This window comes from Corapipo altera, unplaced genomic scaffold (assembly GCF_003945725.1).
Source record: "Corapipo altera isolate COAL_440 unplaced genomic scaffold, ASM394572v1 23, whole genome shotgun sequence".
NCBI classification, from domain to species: Eukaryota; Metazoa; Chordata; class Aves; order Passeriformes; family Pipridae; genus Corapipo; species Corapipo altera.
Window position 1 is genome coordinate 10207690 of NW_020884878.1, and position 19528 is coordinate 10227217.

The following is a 19528-nucleotide window of genomic DNA, read 5'->3' on the forward strand; positions in this document are numbered from 1 at the left end:
TTCTGAAGTCAAGGCATTCTGTGCACAAAAAAGTCAGATTTCTTTCAACACAGCTCTTTCCAGAGCTTGATGTTCATGTTTAAATAATTTTAGAATTGAGAATCTAGTTGTTGGGGCCAGAGTATAGACTAGGGAATATTTTGCAAAATATTTAAAATTATTCTCTGGTTTCCTTGGATCCTGCTAATGTTTCAACATAGGCCAGTCTGCTTTTGCTGAATTAGGGCAGGCTGAGGCTAGGAAAACTTAAAATTAGTGGGATTTAAACTCTTTAATGGTCAGACTAAAGCATTAGCCATCTGGTGACTGATGCCTTAAGAGGTCTAGGTAAAGAAAATATTTTTCAGCCAAAGGAAACCAAAACACTGCACTACCTCCTTTGGATGGAATGAGAATATGTATATTAGAAGTATGTAACCTTTGGGTTACAAAGGTTCTTAAAGTTCCCCCAAACTTTTAAAAGTTTTGTCTAAAGCGTATTACAAAATGAATATGCACTGGAACTTCACAGGACACACATCATGGGTTTTGCAGTGTCTAAAGGTATGCAAGCAGATAACCTATCAGATAGAGCATCAAATTAGTGATGGAAATGGATAGATGTTGCTTTTACTAACTGCTGTTTCAAACACATCTTCATACCCTGTTCAAACCAACAAATTTTGTAACCAACATGAAGTTCAAAGATTTGGAGAGCAAAACTCATGTACAGGCAGTTACTGTGAGGGCAGCTACTGTGAGAGCTGTTACTGGGCTAAAAGTTGGAGTTCTGAAAAGACCTGGAGTCTCAGTAAGACCTTTGCAGCTAAGTGGGATGCCTTTCCTTATCTTTATGTCACTCCTGAACATGAAGCGATAGAAGCCCAGCGCCTACTTTAAGCTAAGCCTGCTCTATGAAACTATGGACTCTCTTTAGGAGCATGTAGTAAGGTAGGGAACAGGTCTTCTACTCACTGTCTTCTTCAAGCTATCTCTGTGGATGCTCATGATATACATGTGATGGCTGAAAGGCTCAAAGTACCCTCAGTAAAAAACTTTTCCATGTGAAAGTTTAAGGTAGATCAAGTACCCTATAAATTCATATTCTTTGTGCACTAACTTTCTTCTAAAATGTCTTGTGCCCATTGGATTTTATCAGCGTTGTAGCTAATGCATACTTACTGCGCTGAAGTTAAATCACAGTGAAGAATTGATCCAAGAAATACAGATATCCATCCATCAGTGTTTTGAGCATATTTGAACCTCAAATCAGTTGCTAATATATGTTGATATATCCACTACAAGAGGCAGAGTGGGGAAAGAGCTGTAATTCCCTCTCCCTGAGAATATTTAGGAACTGCAAAAGTCATGTAAGGATTCATCCACAACATCCCAAAAGCATGTTGTGCCACATCAGCACACAAACGAAGAAGATGTCATTGATAAAACTTCTGAAAAAGGAACTATCCCTGGGTTTTGGTTTCTGTATCATGTTCTCTGCTCAGTTCCTAGTCCAGAATTGTATCTAACTGCACAGCATGCTGACCTCCTGAAACAGGCATCAGGCCCAGACCATGATCTTGCATATTTTACTCAAACTTTGGAACAAATCCATCAAAAAAAACCTCTGAACTTACAGTATCATGAAACAACAGTTTCTTTCAAAAACTGGATGTTTGAACAAGATGTTGAAAACTGGACTGCATGAAAGCAGTACATAAGAATTAGAAAGAAAGAAGAAACCAAAGGGCAAAGTGTCTTAACTTGAAAACAGCTGCAAATGCATAAATACTGGCATAATATTCCTGATTCATGGGAGTAGATGACATACTTTTAACCCCAGAAAATTGTCTCATTAGATGACATTCAAAGCATAAAATTACAAGCCGTAAATTTTCACCTATAGGTGAACATGTATTGCAGGACCTTGAAAATCTAGTCCTGTTTTGGGAATGGTTAGTTAGGAAGGAAACAACCACAGATTAATCTAGGCTTCAAGCTAATTATATTTAATAATTGAATTAATAATTTAATGTTTAATGTTTTCTGATGGTTTTCAGAAAAGTATCAAAACTCTTAAAGATATCAACATATTAAAATGGCTTTAGGAATACTAGAAAGAAGCTTTAGAGATGCTGAAAAGAAACAAATCCAAGCTTTAAAATATCATAAAAACACAGCCTTTCATTTTTGTCCCCTAGTGATTTGGGTCTGTGTTCAATTCTGCAAATGACCTTTGCTGGAAACAGGTTATTGTTGCCTAAATTAGAACTCAAATGGGGATATGGTTGACTGATAGTGGTGTGGTAGAGACACATATTAAAGTTGAGAGCATTAGTAGGTAAGTGTAATAATTCTTCCCACTCAGTTGCTTCGCTGGATGATCTTGGTTTATCTGCCTAAGGTAACAACTGATCACTGAAACAAATTATATAGATATTATTTATTTCAATGATATTATCAAAATATCATCTAACCAAGGTAGCAATTCTGTAATTCCTTCTAGCATATTTGCCTTGCTTTCTTCAAATCTGTTACCCTTCATTATATATTTCTCCACTATAACTTTGGGGGTTTTTTTGAACTTTGACCTTAATTTTTAATATTATTTCCCTTATTTATAAAAAGTGTAAATGTTTATGATATTATCTAACACACTACTCAAAAAAAGTCTATTAGGTTTCAGTTATATGGTGTTTGGAAACAATAATATGACTTTTAGCTAGAAGATGGATCTCTCTGTTTCAGCTGTGGTTCAAAATCACTGGTAATTACCACGGAGACTTCCACAAGTGTGGGGTTGGTCCCCAGTTCTAGTTCCACCATAGCAAAAACTGTTAGATAATACTACAGTCATATTCACAAACTCTAAAGCTCCTAAAAACCCATAGAAGTTTCAAAATGCATCATGTGCATGTTACAGAAAACAATGTAATAGCTGTCTTTTGTACCATTGACTTATTTATTTTTAAAGCTGACTTTGTTGCTCTAACTCCTCACAAAGCCTTTTGAGGCTCTTTGCATAACTAATAAAGAGCTACCCTGGGTGTAACCTCCCAGGGCCTTTTTCAGAGAAAGGAGAGGTTCTGGTGGTATTACATATAGTTTATACTACCAAGAAGATCATTAGCCAATGTAATATTACTTGGATGGAATGATAAGTGCTAACCACACACAATTCCTGTTGATTTGTAGCTGTGTGTGCTCAGGATCTCTTGTTGTTTAAAATCCAGTGTGCTACATGATGATCCAAAAACTTAGTTCAGTTATTGGAAAACAGCAGATCGACAATGGAAACCTTAGTTTGTTTTATGTTTGTCAATCAGGAAAACAGTCTTTTGGCTTTTTTTTTTTATTAATTACTCTCCTTTTATTAGTACAAACACTGGCATAGAAAGAGATCTAATAATATAATGATCCTTAAAATGAGCACGTCTTATGCACAGTATTTGTAGGAAACAGATATACATATACCTATCTATGCACCATTATGTGTGACTGTATGAGTAACATGGAGAATTAGAGTTGCTCAACCTTACAGAGAAAAATCAAAGTACTGAAAGGTTAGAGTGAAGTCATCTTGAAGCATATGAGCACGCTGCTACAGTATGGTTCAATATGCAGGAGAAATTTTGGCTGTTGGCTGTACTGTGACTGAGAACCACTTCTAAAACAGGGTTTAGTCATATGTGTGTGGCAGTCTTCTGTTGTGTCAGCTTCTACCGCACATCCTTTGGCATTAAACTTTTTCTTAATGTGAATGTCCAGATCATCTCATATCACTGAGCTTAAATGGGTTTGATCACAGCTTCTTTAAGTATTTCACTCAAAGAGGTTTTAATGGAAAACAAAATTACCAAGTAACAGGGCATCCTCCTATTGACTTCTGCAATTGCAGTCAAGGACCCAAAGTGTTTTCCCACTGTTCCTTTGGAAAGACGAACTATTTTAAAAGATCTTTCTTTGCAACAATCTGCTCAGTTTTGTTGTAGATTCCTCTGTTAAGAGGAAACGTATTTTTCTTGCTGTATGTCATACCTCCTTATTTGCCAAGTATGCTGTTTATTGGAATACATATGAAACCAGCAAAAAACCTCTTTGACCTTTGTTCACATTCAAGGAAACCTTTAAGAGATTCTGCTTTCTTCACTAGATTACGTCACCTTAGACTGAATCTATATCAGCTTTTAAATTTTGAATTGTCTGTACCAGAATCTGTCTATGTTGACTCATTACACTTCTGAAAAAAATCACCTCTGACCACTAACAAAAGGGGTAGTGTATCTTGAGAATTCTGTGTATGACTAACTGACATATACAATAAATAAAAATGTTACTACAGTAACAGATTGAAATTATATAGTTCATTTAAACCTTTTTCCAACTTCAGCTTAGTCCCCTCTAAAGCACACAGGAAATAAACATATTGAGCTGTCTGGCACCAGGCAACTATCCAGGTCCTGTTCTGTCTAGCACTGTGCTAGGCTTATCCATCTAATCAACATTAGAAAGTTTATTTATGTGAGACAGATATATTAGTAATAAATGAATTTATTCAGTAGCTTGGTAGATTTATACGTGTACAAAATCAGTTTAGTTTAAGGAGACTTAAAACTGAGTGACTCTACTACTGTTATGGACTGTATCCTGAAACCCTTAGCAAGTTCTAGTCTCCTCTTCACAAGAAAAAACAAAAACAACCACACACAAAAAAAAAACCCCTCAAAACAAAATACTAATTGAAGTCAATGGAATGTTTACTAGAGCAAAAACTGCAAAAAACTTAAGAAACGGTGAATGCAAGTGAACATGTAGCTATGTAAGTGGCAATTTAAAAGGTTTTGTGATATTTATATACACTGTATGCAATATTCCATATATAAAAGTCCGTTTCAATTTTTACAGCCCAAGATAGTCTGTAGAAGAGAAACAGCTGACAGAATTCAGAAGGGATATCTGGGTTTTCTTCGTCACACCTATTTGTACTTTGGACAGATTTTGTTCTAAGGCATTAATTTGACATACGAGTCAGGTCTGTTGCTACGTTGAAGTCTGTTTTCACTGATTCCTCTGTTGCTTTTTAGAAAACAAGACAGAATTCTCTTTAGTGCTAAGGTTTATACATTTCAATCAGGCAGTGAGTGGCACATTCTCACCTCATTCGCAGTTTTTAATTCCAATTGGACGTGGCTTTTGAAAAGTCCCTTCTCTTTTTCCCCTTTATGCTGCCACTTGAAAGTTGAAATGCAGCAAGAATGTAGCCTTAGGTGCCAGTTTGCTGAATTACAGGGTGACTGCTTTAGCTGATCCCAAAAAGCAAGTGTCTTTTTATACCGCATAAAAGCCCGAAATGTTTACATATCAAAAGGCTATAGGCCAATTTCTGTCAAAATTATACATGAAGTTAAGCAGTACAAGCAATTTATTTAAACACTAGTCATTGTAGAAAAATTCAAAACCATATGCTCTTTTAGCAGTTTTTCACAAATGCATTTGACCCATGACTTGGCAAGACATGCATGCTTCATAATTTACTCTAAATTTCAAATCCCCTTGACATTTAAATAAAAGATCTTCATTAATAAAGTTTATATGAATGAAAACTTTAGAAGCTGATATTTTTAGAGGGAAGCTTTAGGGGGAAAAGAAAAAACCAACCGCGTTTCTGCCTCGTTTTCAAATGACTGACTTTCCTAATCAGTTCAAGATAAGTTTATTCTGGGAACAAATTACCGTAATTTTGCATTGTATGACTTTCATACTTTTTTTTTTTTCCGGCGAAGCGATGATGCAATCTCTTTGAAACAAACGTGGGGAACGCCGAAGTGTGATAGCATTTATAGGTGAGAGATGTGCCGCGCAGCGTCGTTTCCCAGCGGGTCTCGCAGCTGGACACCCACCAAAGCCCTGGGTCACCCCGGCATTACCCCCTCGCGTGGGGTGGGAGCCCCGGCTGGGCGGGTGGGCTGCGGTGCTGCTCCCCACACCCCGCCCGTGCGGCCCCGGACGGCAGTCCCGGTGCTGCTCCTGCCGTCAGGCCGGGCAGAGACCGCGCCAGGAAGGCGATAGATGCGTTTTGCATCCCCGGAATTATTCCTTAATACATTAAAATAAAAAAGCCGTCCGGTATCTAAACAAGCGCATTTTCATAGACTTCTGTATGGTGATTGCTTTGTATGAAATCGTGTTTGGGTAATAATACCGAAAATCAGCGCCGTGTTTACTTTATTTCATACCTAACAGCTTGCTCTGCCCAGTACTATACTCCTCTTTAGATCCCTCTTTCAACCCATGCTGTGACCACCCTCCCGTAACAAACAATTGCTTAGCAACACTATGCAGCACAATTTGCTTGTGTTTCATTTGTTATTACAATTTCACCCGACATTGTGTGACAACTGATTGTTTGTTTAACACAATTTTCCATTTGCCAGGTTAGCGAAGAGCGCATGGGAAATGAGAAACTCCGAGAACAGGTTTTGCGAAGAGGGTATCAAAACTGGGGGTTTCGGCAAAACGACTCAGATTAAAACAAACAAAACAAAAGAGAACTTCCCTACGGGGATGACAAGTTATTTGGGAAATATCACATCTAAATTGGAAATAAAGGTAAGCGTGGCGGCGAGGTGGATCATCCTTCAGGGGACCCTTCAAGAGCGAAAAACTCGGGAAGCAGAGCGCTCGTACAGCCGGAACGGAGTGTGCTTCCCCAGCACCGCGGCTCCTCTGGTGCCCACTCGTGTCCCGCGGTGCTGCTTTCGCCTGGGAGAGACCGGACAGGAGCGGAGACGAAACCGGGATGCAAGTGATGCTAAGCGCCCAAGAAGTCGGCCCCGGCGGCGGGTGTCCCCACGGAGGGTGTCCCCACCTGCGAGCCCCCGCATGAGCGGGGCTCAGCGCGGTCACCCGGCTGGTTCCCCGAGGGGTGGCAGTCCCGAGGCAGAGCGCTGTCCCCTCCTGGCTCTATGTCTGCCCGTCCCTCAGAGCCGCCCCTGCAAGAGACCCCCGGGGCACCCGCGGGGATGTTCCACTCCGGGCCGGTGCGGGAGCGGGCCGTGCCCCGCTCTAGGCATTCCCTCGGGCCTGGCTCCCTCGGGGACCCCGGGCCCGGTTGGCCCGGAGCCCCGCTCACCGCCGGGGATGCGCAGGCCAGCGGAGGGATGATAGCGCGCATTGCTGCAGAGCCGCCGAGGACGTGGACGAGCATCCCAATGACGGCATTAAGCAGGGGCTGCTCTGCATGTAGCGTGACCGGCTACACCCGGGGAATTACTGACCAAAAAACCCCAACAAACCAGCCCGAAACTCCCCCCAAAACAATAAAAAAAAAAACCCAAACCCAAACGAAAACAAAAAACCAAACAAATAAAAAACCCCACCCAAACCCCTGAAAAACAACAACAGAAAAAAAAAAAAATCCAAGATCTAACAAAACCCCATAAGTCTCTGTCAAATAGTTTCACTTTCCATCAAATTTGAAAAACTTGCACGAAGCTCAGGTCTAAATGACAAACGAGGAAAGAAATTGATCAACAGACAAATCGAAGTAAAGGAAACGGTACGAGTCATTAGTCACATCGCGATGTATCAATACAGAGAGAATTTAGTCCTGGCGTACTTTTTCTTTAACGTTTATACGAGTCTTTTGTTAGAAATAGGACCTTGGTTTAGATCATCCTCAGGTGCAGTTTTAAATCCTGGAATATCGAGGAAAGAAAGGATAAAGTGCGAGTAAGCGCTAACGAGGATATTCTTTGTTGAGGAAAAATAATGTGTTCCTCGTAAACGGACCCTAATGGCTTGTTTTCATTTCATGCGTACAATTTCCTACCTTCTTTGATGGAGAGTTGATGGGGTAAATAGTCTAATCTTATTCAGTTCACCTCCTGTGGATTCCCAGTGACAGTCGTGACAGACGAAGTATTCTGCAAATCACAAGAACCAGCTACCAGGAGAGCCAAACCACTTAATAGGAAGAGTTTTAGGGATTTAAAACTGCTCCATTTTAAAATTCACACAACATGCAAAATATAAAGTTCTCTGTATCATTGTAACTTTATGGGGTTTATTTTCTGAGCTAGAAAATGGAAGATTAAAAAGAAAAGAAAAGAAAAGGGCACCAAGATAGATCAGAAGCAAATCGGAACACCTACCACACCCGGGAATTTGAGGTGGCACTGGTCTTTAACATTTCCATCTCCTGGCTTGTTAAAAAAATAAAAAGTGATACCCGTCTGAATCTGAATCTACTAAAAAAAAAAAAAAAAAAAAAAAAAAAAAAGAGGTTAGAGAAGTTTACAGCATTCACATGTCCTTGATATGCCAGGTGATCTAGGAAAATTAAAAAAAAAAAAATTTACTTAGTGAAGATGTTGTTGCTTCACTGCGTAAAGCTTAAATCAGAGAAACGCATACTCCTCAATGCCCTTTCAGTTCTCCGAGCTGGGGGACGCAAGATTCAAACCCTACTACAGAAACACTTGTTGGGGGGAGGGAGGGCGTTGCATGGTTGTATCGCAGTTTATTTTTTTTTTTAAGTGCTTCTTAACCAATTCGAAGCATAAATAATGAATCTGAGCTTCAGACAGAGGAAATCGCACCCACTAATGTGAACTAACACGACCAAAGTAGGTGCATAATAGACAAGACTAGGAGCTGCTAACCACTTCTGCACAGTGGCATTAATAAGATTAACCTGGGCAATTAGCCGGTGCAGCAGAGATCAAGCCTAAATCTGGGGCCTTTCAAAAAAGCCCACTAATGGAAAGGATTACGTTAATTTCATTAATTCTGAATACACAGACTCGGGCTGCTTTCACTCCTTTGTGTAACCCCCACCTCTTCCCCACCAAAAAAGGGGAGAAAAAAAAATGAAATCTGGTTTTGTTTGTCATCTGCATATTACCAGGAACTAAATCCAGGATGACGTCGCCTGGGTATAAAAAAGGGAAGAGGTTCAGATGGATTATACTCCGAGCAGCCCTCTGGGTTGAGATCAGTAAACAGGCGAGAGTTGAGGGGGGAAAGTTCCAGGGGTGGATCCTGCGCGCACGCACACACACACCGCACACACACACCGCACACGCACACACCGCACACGCACACACCGCACACGCACACACCGCACACGCACACACGCGCGCACAGACACACACGCACACTCTGACCGCAAGCTGCCCTCGGAAAAGGCTCTGTTCTTTTCGCTCCGATCCCTTTTTAAAATTTCTCCGAAAAGTTTCGATTTCGTGTCTTTCCAGCCTCTCCCCCCCCCTTCCCCAACCACCACCTACCCTCCCTCCCGCCCTCCTCCTTCCCTCCCCCGGCCGATCCCCGCCGCCCTGCCCCGCACGGTTTGGGGCATGCCTGTGAGCATGTTCAGCATCGACAATATCCTGGCGGCCAGACCTCGCTGCAAGGACTCGGTGCTGCTGCCCCCGAGCGCCGCGCCCGTCGTCTTCCCCAGCCTCCACGGGGACTCGCTCTACGGCAGCGCCTCCGACTACGGCGGATTTTACTCCCGGGCGGTGGCTCCCGCCTCCGCGCTGCCGCCGACCGTCACTGGATCTCGGCTCGGCTACAACAACTATTACTACGGGCAGCTGCATGTGCCGGCGTCCCCCGTGGGCCCTTCGTGCTGCGGGGCCGTGCCGCCCCTGGGCGCCCAGCAGTGCTCCTGCGTCCCCCCCGCAGGTAAGGCGGCCCCGCGTGGGACGGGGCAGACGGGATTCCTTTGTTCCCGCAGCCGCGGGGCCGGAGGAGGTGGCTGCCCGCGGGAGCGCGAGTGGGCGGCGGGAGGGGTGCTTTGTCGGGACGGGTGGGGACAGGGGACGGGGGGGAAGCAGGGATCTCATGCAAAGCCTGTAGTCGACTCGTCTGTCTGTTCGTAGGTTACGAGGGCACTGGGTCAGTCCTGATGTCCCCTGTTCCCCATCAGATGTTGCCCTATATGAACGTGGGCACTTTGTCCCGGACGGAGCTGCAGTTACTGAACCAGCTGCACTGTAGGCGGAAAAGACGGCACAGGACTATCTTCACTGACGAGCAGCTGGAAGCGCTGGAAAACCTATTCCAGGAAACGAAATACCCAGACGTGGGCACCAGGGAACAGCTGGCCAGAAGGGTGCACTTAAGGGAGGAAAAAGTGGAGGTACATTGCTTTCTTTTTCCTTCTTCTACCCTTTCCCTTTCGCACTCAAAAGCGCTCGAACCGGAGGTACCGCAGTGCGGCTCCAACCCGGCTCAGGCAGCGGAGGGAGAGCGATCGCTTTGCGGGGGCTGACGGAAAGTTTTTTATTATTATGTCCAAGCGTCCTTCCTTGGGGAGGCCGACCGAGCTTGTCACGGGGCTGTGAGAGATTCTCGGGAGGCGGTCGTGCGTCCTGAAGGCGCTCGGTCGGTCCCACCCGAGCGGCAGCTTCCCCCGCCTCCCTCCCTCCCGTCCAAGGGTGGCCGCCGCACACCGGACCCGGCAGGCCTCCCGCGGGGCTGAGGTCAGGCTGCGGCTTTGGATAGTTTTGTTTGGTTGTGTTGTTTTTTGTTTTGGTTTTTTTTTTTTCCCCACTAAAAATTTAATTTCTTAACGCAACAGGTTTGGTTCAAAAACCGCCGAGCGAAGTGGAGGAGGCAAAAGCGATCGTCTTCGGAGGAGTCAGAAAACGCACAAAAGTGGAATAAAACATCTAAAACGTCACCGGAGAAGAGACAAGAGGACGGGAAAAGTGACTTGGACTCCGACAGCTGATGCATCTCAGTAGGGGGGACATTTCCCGTGGACTGTCAGATACGCTCCAGAGGATGCTACTAATCTTGCACAAGCTCTGCCTTGTTGGAGGGGGAAAATATCTGTATATAATGTACAATGCCCCGAGTTGATTCCGTGTAAATAAAATGTATTTGCGGAGGTGTTGCACAGGTACACGGCGGGCCGTTTGTTCACTCTGCGCCGCGGGGAGAGGGAGACGAAGGAGAGGGAAAAGGGAGCAGGGAACGATGGTGCCCGGCTCCCCGGGGACCAGGGCCGGCCTTGCCGGCTCAGTGACTTGTTTAGCAGTGCAGTGTGAAAGCAATGTGAAAGTTTATCGCACAATTTGAAAGCCGGCGGAGGGCAGCGCTGGCGGCCGTGCCGCACTCGCCGCAGGCCGGGGAGCGATGGCGGATCTCTCACCCGAAGGGAAGTGGCGGAGGCCCGGCCAGGCCAGTCCCAGCCCGACGGCGGCGCCTGGGGCAGCCTGGTTTGGGTACGAGGCCGAGGCGGCCGGGAGCGAACCCCGCTGCTCCTCCCGGCTCGCCGGTCCCGGCCCGCCCATTCTCCCGGCCCCGCTCCCGAGCGCTTCTCCCTCGGGGAGCGCTGCGGCTCCCCCCGCCCGTGCAGGCGGCGATGTCCTTGGGAAACGCAGGCGAAGCAAACCCGGCCTCACGCTTGTTACTCTGTCCCGTCTCCCGCGCCTTCCCTCGTCTCGCTGCAGTTGTGCCCTGCTGAGTTTTCAAAGCGCTTGTCTTGGACCCCCGTTTAGAAAAGCCGTCTCTCTATAGCGGGGTTTAAAGTTGCTGTTAAAAAATTTCAGCCATTATCAGATGAATTACGTGTAAGGGGAGTAGGAGCCCTCGTGTGCTGCTTTTGCGGGTGTTTCAGAGGAAGTTCCTGATGGAAGTTTTCTCCCCTTTGAGGCAGCACCTTTGCAATTAGGAAAACAGTGACAACCCGGTCTCATTTTACTCTTTCCTCTACGAAGGCCTCGTAGAAGAGATGACTATTCCCGCTCTAAAGACATGTTCATTTTCCTTTTGCTTGTTTTTCTGTCACTCCCAGCTCAGAGCTCATCAGAACAGAAACACAGCGGTTGCCCCGTGGTGTCTTGTTTAGAAAGACCCTTCCCTCTCCTTGCCTACAAAGACTGTTCATAAATTTAAAACAAATGACCTGAAAGTGTAAAACCAGTGTAGATAATCTCTGGCTGGAAAACTTCATGCTGCGCCTTTCATTCGAAGTTAAGCAGTACTGAGCCGATTTTACTTAATTATTGCCAACGCCTAACCTCACCTGTATCTATTCAGCTCATTAGTGTAGACAAGAGATTGTTTTGTACAAATGTGCCCACCATTGCTTCCAGTGACACCAGAAGGGGTCAACTGTTGTGTTGCTTGTCCTTGTGCTTCCCCCCCTCCTTTCCTCATATATCCAGGCTTTTATGGGTGTTGTAACGGTGAGTATTGCAGGTGTTAGTATGATAGAGCCAGTCTTAGTACCTGTCTGCTCAGATAACATTTCTTAATGTACCCATGTTTCCACGTAGATGTGGTATCTCTCTCTGAGCAATCTCTCGCTGTACCAAGATGTAGGAACAGCTGCTGCAGAAGAAATTCAGTGTGGTTTTGTATGAGCCAGTCCTTTAGGGGGCTAAGAGTTTCATAGCTACTGCTCTCTTGAAGAGAAGAAATTTAGCCTCTTGTTCCTTAGTGCAGCAGAGGAGGAAAAGTAAAAGCAAATGGATTCTTCTTTTTGGATACATATAATGGTTTGGCTCTGTGGAGCTACTGCATTTGGGAGATGTGGATGCATATTTGATCTCTGTAAATTGTGTTAAATTACAACCAAAAAGCACTAAAAATTAGTTTTTAAATTACTGAAAATTAGTTTTGAAAAGAAGTGTTTTGTTATGTTATGTGCAGGAAGTCTCACTGAGCGGATTTTTAATGTCATCACCCCTGTATTTAGTCATTGTTTGATTTTAAAGTGCATACTTAATTTGCAAATAAAAGCCAGGTCTAAGGATAATATTGCCCAGGATTTTGCAAGTGCTTACATACTTCTTCATGTGTAAATGTCCTTACTACCACACTAGGATCTTGGTAGGGTTTTGTTTTGCAATTTTTTTGTATATTATGGTAATTTTGGAAGTCACTATTAAGGATTTTAGCTTGCATAGTTGAATGTGGGAGTTAAACTGAATCTGGGTTTGTAAGAAGTGGGCTTTAAAAATGTTTTTGATTATCAATAGTAGTTACTTAAAGCTGCAGTCTATATCTTTAGAGATATTTATACTTTTCCGATAGGAGCAAAGTGCTTGAGATCCATGGAAGCTCAGGTCATTGAACATCCCAAGTTGTGGACTTTTTAGACTTTTTGTTCTGTGGAAGCATAGGATGTGATGTAAGAATCAAAACTTTGTATTCCAAAACATGCTTTCCGTGCATGGAATTGTGATGAAGCCATCATCAATTGCTTTAAAATCACACTGTACCTTAGTCTGGGTTAATTTTTGAGTTTCCTGTAAACTCTTGATTACCATAAGTTTGATCTCACAGTCACAGATATCTACTGTTCTTACTGTATGTAGGTGTAGACCTATGAGAGTTAATAATATCACTTTAAAATCTAATTGAAAAGCAATTTTAATCTTTTAAACCTAAAAGCTTTACCTTACTAACTAAAAATGGTATTTATACCATTAGACAGTAGGAGTAGCTGTCTCATTCTTTTTCTCACTGGTGGTTGTTGAAAACCTAAAGGCTTCGTTCTACCTTTCTCGTACTACGAAATCAGATCCTGTGCAGTAGGGAAGAGTCTGATAATGGAAAAGTAGCAAGAATATTGCATGAAAAGGATCAAGAAACTAAATTAATTATTGAAAACATGAGGGTGATTGTAATAAGAAGATCTCTTGTTCACTTGTGCTGTTTGGTTGGCATATTTCATCTCTAGATGCCTGTCTGGATTTTTATTTTAGGAGAATTCCTACATGCTAGAATGTAAATGCTACGTAGCACCTTTCATTATTTTCTCTTTCTGTTGGTACAGTAGGAACAAGGCAAAGTGAGGGACTTGAATATGTACTATGTTCCAGCAGGTTCAGTTCTAACAAAGGGGCTTTGAAAGAGTTGGTTGTGATTTTGTTTGTTAACACTTGCCTTAAAAGAACACCAAAAGAGATTTTTTTTTTAATTAGTTTGTTTGGTTTTGTTTTGTCTGTATCTCCTCTACTGCAATTTACAACCTTGTATCTTGGGTAAACCCCTTCCCAGAAGACTGGATGGTCCTCAAATATGTTGTATTGTTCACGACACTGGTATATCTAGGTTTTACAACATGAGTTCAGTTTCTTGCTGTCTTACTTATTTCTTATGATCTGTTGGACTTCTTTCTTTCTAAATTTTTGTCTGTAGAACGAATAATATTCCTCTCAGATCTCACAAGGGAGGTAGGTTGAGGAGGGGATATATGAAGAAGCGTAAGTTACTTAGGAGGTTCACTGCCATAGTGCAGACTTATTCCAGATAATGTTATGCGTTATAGGAGTAATAACTGAATAATTACACAAAAGGAGCATACATCAAATAAATCTCCCTGACACAAGCTGGCTTAGATTACAAAATTCTGTTGCAAGGGAAAGCTGGGGAAACAATGTGTAGTAAGGGTCCAATGCAGAAGTTTTCTACCTTATAGAGGTAGATTTAGCAATCTGATGTGCTATCTTCCTTGTGCCATCTGCGTTTAGATGGTAAAAATGTATTTTTCTGTTTAGTATTCTATTTACCATACTTATTTCTGTAGTCTTGTTTTAATAAGTAATGCTGGAAAGCAGAGGTCAGATTTTTTTTTTTTTTTTTTTACTTGACATAAAGTGATTTATTATCAGCTGAGAATCTGGCCTTTTTTTCCCTTTTGGTTTTACTAATACTTGAGTGAACAGGTTTTGAGCTTTACTATAATGGGATCCTGGGAATATAAACCATGCAAACTCTTTCTTACATGTGACTTGTGAAGCAAACATTTGGATTAATGGAAGTTATAAAAAAAATGCAACATTAAGGTGAGTTCATATTTTTTGTGCTCCATCTGCATTTATTGGTTCTCTGGGGTTAAACGCTGTGGAGCATAAATGAACAAAAACCTAAGCAGTTTTTCGTTTGTATTTTACCCCCTTAGGGTTTCATTCCATTTATTCTTTATGCTTTCCTACCTTGGAGACGTGGTGAGCCTTGACTAAACCTAGACAGAGAAGTTTAGTCAAATTACTCTGTTTTTCTGGGTTTGTCACTTGCCCTGATTTGATTAGAGCCTGTTATACAAAGGTAACAATTATATCTGCAATATGGTCGATTGTAAGCAACTAATGCAAACTTTAACGTGACTTATCTCTGTAAAGTATATGACAATTTTAAATACAGAAACCTGTGCTACAATATTCTGATTTGTATTGAGACAACTCAAAGCTGGACAATTCAAATTTAAAATTTGGAAAAAGAAATCAGACTTCTTTCAGTTTTGTATTCAGGATAGAATAGATGTCTACAGACTGAGATTATATCCCTCAGGACATAAAGCAAAACTTAAGGCAAAACAGAATGGACCAACAGAGTAGGAGAAGGGCCAGGAAACTTCCTATAGCATAGAAGTACCTATGCAGTTGAAAGCTGAAAATTGTTTCTCGTCTGCCTTCTAAATGATGTCTAAATATTGATGTTTGCATGTATTTTCTAATCCTTGTCCAGACAAAGATGCATGCTTACCTTGGTGATTTGGAGCTTATACCCCAAAACGTGTTGAATACATGTACAAGCCTAAAAGTTATAATTATCCCTTTGCATTATATCCAGGAAAAGAGCCTTCTCCCAAAACTCTAAGCATGGAAATCCCACCAGAGTTCCCCTATATTTATTTATGTAAGTACAACAATGATAACAATAAATCTATATGCCTTTCTGTCTTTGAGGGACTTTATTCAATGTTTGCTACACAGTGACTGCAGAGTGCTTTGTTAACAACGTGTTGTGTTTTCACCTTGACTACACCATGGCAAAAGGGATGATTTTGGTGAACTGGAGACCCCTTCCTTGGTGTTGAACCATCTCCTTCAAAAGGCTGCCTGCAAGTGTCCTTCTCTTGCTGTCTAAAGGGGGGGACCTGTGGACAGGGAAGAATTAATGCATTCTTTTCCTAGGGAAAAAACCCAAGGAATTGGAAGCCAGATTCTGATGGTATGAGTGATCTGGTTTGTAGGGAAGGATCACAAACCATTGGATCTGTGCTGCAAACTACAGTGCTGGAATGAGCAGCTGAGAACAAGGATGAGAACCTCTGAAGCTGGCATCCCTCTTGACTCAAAGGTATTATGAACGTAAAGCCTGAATATAACTGTATTTATTTCCTTTATTTGAGGCTTTTGGCAAACTGTCAAAGAACTTAGCTGTGAATTTTCAGAGTGATCCCGAGGTGAGGAACTACTGCTACTTCATTTTGCTGTTGTAAATGCTTAGCTACCTCTTCCTCGTGGGAGACACACAAGAAGTTCTTGGCATAGTATGGGGAAGCAGAAGTGCTGACATTTTTCCACTTATGGATTTTAATGCCATCATGTTTTGCTGTTATCCTGATGGAAATTTGACTTTTCTGGTGAAAATAAGACCTTCATGGTTTACGTATTTATATGTATAACTTCACTTGGTTTGTAAAAAATTACATGTATTTTTGCCATTCAAGTGAATCTAAATTGAAGGATAAATAAGTGAAGGAAGGGACAATATGGTTTGGGTGTCTGAAAGCCATATTTTTAAAAGCCATAAAATAAGAGCCCTAAGCTGCTTTGCTTGCACACCCAAAAACTCTTGCTGAGTGTTACATGTGCAAGGAATGCAGTACCAGCAGAGCGCAAGTAACTTTCTATGGAAACAGAAATGGAAAAGAGTTCTTTTTATGCCAAATTTTACCCCATAGTGTATAATTACAGCCAAGTTGTAAACCCCTTAAAAGCTGTAAGGCACCAGTATAATGAAACACGTAACTGAAATTTACTGTACTTGTGTAGATTGCAAGCTTACTTTTGAACACTTACTCAGCTTCTTAAATCTTAAATCTGTAGTGTTCACAGAGGGCTTATAAGTGCTAGAATTTTGATTAACTGTCTCAAATAAACTACTACTATTGTTATCACTATAAATCTCCCTAACCTAAGAACCTCAAGGAGGTTGATATTTTTTTGTGGAAACTGTAATGATTTAAAGGACATGAACCCAGCACCCTTTATTTGGAGTTTCCTGTCATTATGTTGAAAGTCTCAGGCTTCATTTACATCAGTTATTAGGTCTTATTTGTTTAATATTACTTTTTGATTGGTTTTATACTGTGTTTATCATGTACATTTTTAGAACATACTGTATTTTTCCTTCAGTTGGCCCTAATGCTATAGTGACAGCCTCTTCACAATGAAACTTACTCACTTGAGGCTCCTTTAGCCTGGTTTCAAAGATGATGCAGAGGCCTGACCCAAAACCTTTGTGAATTAATGAGAAACTTTCTGCTAGATCTGGTAATATTTCCTACTTACATCAGCAGATGGGGTTATTTTGCAAGGTGATAAGTAAAGATAGGGTATTAATCCCTGGTCGAAAGGGCTAGTGATTATGGGACAGAATCACATAGGAGGCAATCATTAGTAATCCCAGGGGAGCTTTCTCTCCTTAAAATTCTCTAACTGTCCTGCTCTGACTTGTTTAGCTAAAGTGGTCCTTCCCGTCTTGTAAGGTGCACTTGTACTGATAGAAAGGTGTTTGTACTACTAAAATCACTGCAGTTAGTACGGTTGTTGATGGAATAAGTTTAAACAATATATCTGTGTTCATGTTAAAATTTTTGATGGCATTTCCGTTCAGGTAAAAGCTGTGCTTCCACACTGAAATAATTACATTAGTACAACAGTTTTTAAATGAGTAGTAATATTCTTTGTAAGTGCATCCTTGACATGGAATTAGGTGTTCTCCATACAACGAGGCTTGGCTAGGGTCAACATTAGGTTCTCTCAGTTGTGTGGAGCTTATCTCCATCAGCATAAAGAAAAGACAAAAGTTTATTGATGTCTATCACACTTGGCTTTAAAAGAACATCTGATATACCAGATGTTTAAGAAAACCCAGAACACTGTCCTTGAATTGGAAAGCAGCTGTGTTTTTCTCTGCTCACGTATTCATTGGCACAGCTGCTTCAGATATCCGGGCATCTAAATTATTCTGACATCAGAAAAAAACACAAATAGGGACTGATTATGGCCATATTGCTTATGATGGTTTAATGCTTTGGCTGACTGATCACTGGGAAAACTGTTCAGTCACCAGACACATTGCAGTTAAGGAATAAGTAGAATTCATGTTGAGTGCAAAGAGCTGGGATATTAGGTGCTCTAGAGTCATTCTTTCTAATATCAGTCTCTTTGAAGTAGCTGTCTTAAGAATAGAAGCAGTTTCCATTTCAGCTTCACAATCTTTTTGGTTGCATGGTGAAAATTTTGGTATTGGCTAGATGGATGTCAGATGACTATGAAATTAAAACAAAAAAATGGAAAAAAAGGTTAAATCTATTAAGTCTATTAATTTGCATCTTTCCTATTTCTGCATATTTTTGCTGTTCTTTTCTCAGTCTCCAGTCTAAGTGGTCTTAAAAACCACTGGACATTTAAATAATATCTGGGTACTAGTTTAGAACCAGTATATTGATCCCAATAAATTTAATTTGCTTTTTTAAAATCAGTTTTGGATCAGCACAAAGTAGAAACACAGCTGTCACAGCTTGATTTACAGATTGTACTTTCAAGGACTAAGTCCTTCTTAACCCATTTCAGCAGGGTTGAACCCATACCTGGCAGATACAAAGTAGAACCCACTAGCAACAATGAAGTATTCAAAATACTCGTAAGGGCCAAAGGACAATGTTCCAGACTAAAGACTCATTAAGATAGGTTAGCCAGAGACTTTTACATGAAAAACATTGGTAGCATTTTCATCACAAACTGAGAATGAGTAGTACAGTGGATAGGAAACCAGTATGGAAGTAACAGAAGATAATTTGTCCATATTTTTAATACCGTATCCAAGAGGTTCTTGAGAATTAAACCGCTGCAAAACCTGATTAAACCTCAGTTACCTCACCAGTAGTAGACTGATAGTTTTGTAAATTAGAGCTCCCTTTCCCCTCTGACATCTTATTTAAAATCCTTCCTGAAGAAGGGGTAAAACAACTTTAGATTTCACCAAGGAAGCATCTGAGCAGGTGTGAGATGACAAGGAAAGAATAGGTTGGCCCTCTGCCATATATTGTGCACTTCGAGGGGAGGGACAGTGTACAGGCTCTAGAAGAGATTGGAAGAGTAAAGGGGGAACAGAACCATATAAATCCATGGTTTTTTCACAGTGAGAGCTTGCAACAGTTTCTTTTTTGAACTATTTCCAATGAGTAGTTTAAGAAATGAGCTGTATCTAGAAGATTTATCACCTGGAGTAGAGACAGAAGATTGATCTGCCCTAGCCTGGCAATGCAAAAACCAGTGAGTTTGGCAACTTCATGATCTCTATCTGGGTGTGACATTTTTACTGGTTCTTACAGTGCATATGCTTATATTTGCATTTGCAAGGAAAATAGTTTTTCTTTCAGTATTGTCATCATACCATTGAGAGGTCTTCTAGTGCATAGTTGTCAAATGTGCTTGTAATCACTAACAGCACATTAAATGAGATTATTACACACTGTAATTTCATTAATTTGATAGAATCTGTTTTAGCT

General features: G+C 41.6%; 1 protein-coding gene and 1 long non-coding RNA gene across 2 annotated transcripts; one reads left to right on the forward strand and one right to left on the reverse strand.

The window, feature by feature from the left end:
* Positions 1 to 7373: 7373 nt before the first annotated feature.
* On the reverse strand, positions 7374 to 8228 carry LOC113944686. The gene is made up of 3 exons (XR_003526754.1): positions 8133 to 8228; positions 7811 to 7904; positions 7374 to 7676 (listed from the first exon to the last, which is right to left on the reverse strand). It is a non-coding gene; the product is annotated as an uncharacterized LOC113944686 (long non-coding RNA).
* Positions 8229 to 9335: 1107 nt separating this feature from the next.
* On the forward strand, positions 9336 to 10894 carry GSC (goosecoid homeobox). Its single transcript, XM_027638106.1, has 3 exons — positions 9336 to 9669; positions 9867 to 10126; positions 10568 to 10894. The coding sequence occupies exons 1-3, from the start codon at positions 9339 to 9341 to the stop codon at positions 10718 to 10720; spliced, it is 744 nt and encodes a 247-aa protein (XP_027493907.1). The 5' UTR covers positions 9336 to 9338; the 3' UTR covers positions 10721 to 10894.
* Positions 10895 to 19528: the final 8634 nt, after the last annotated feature.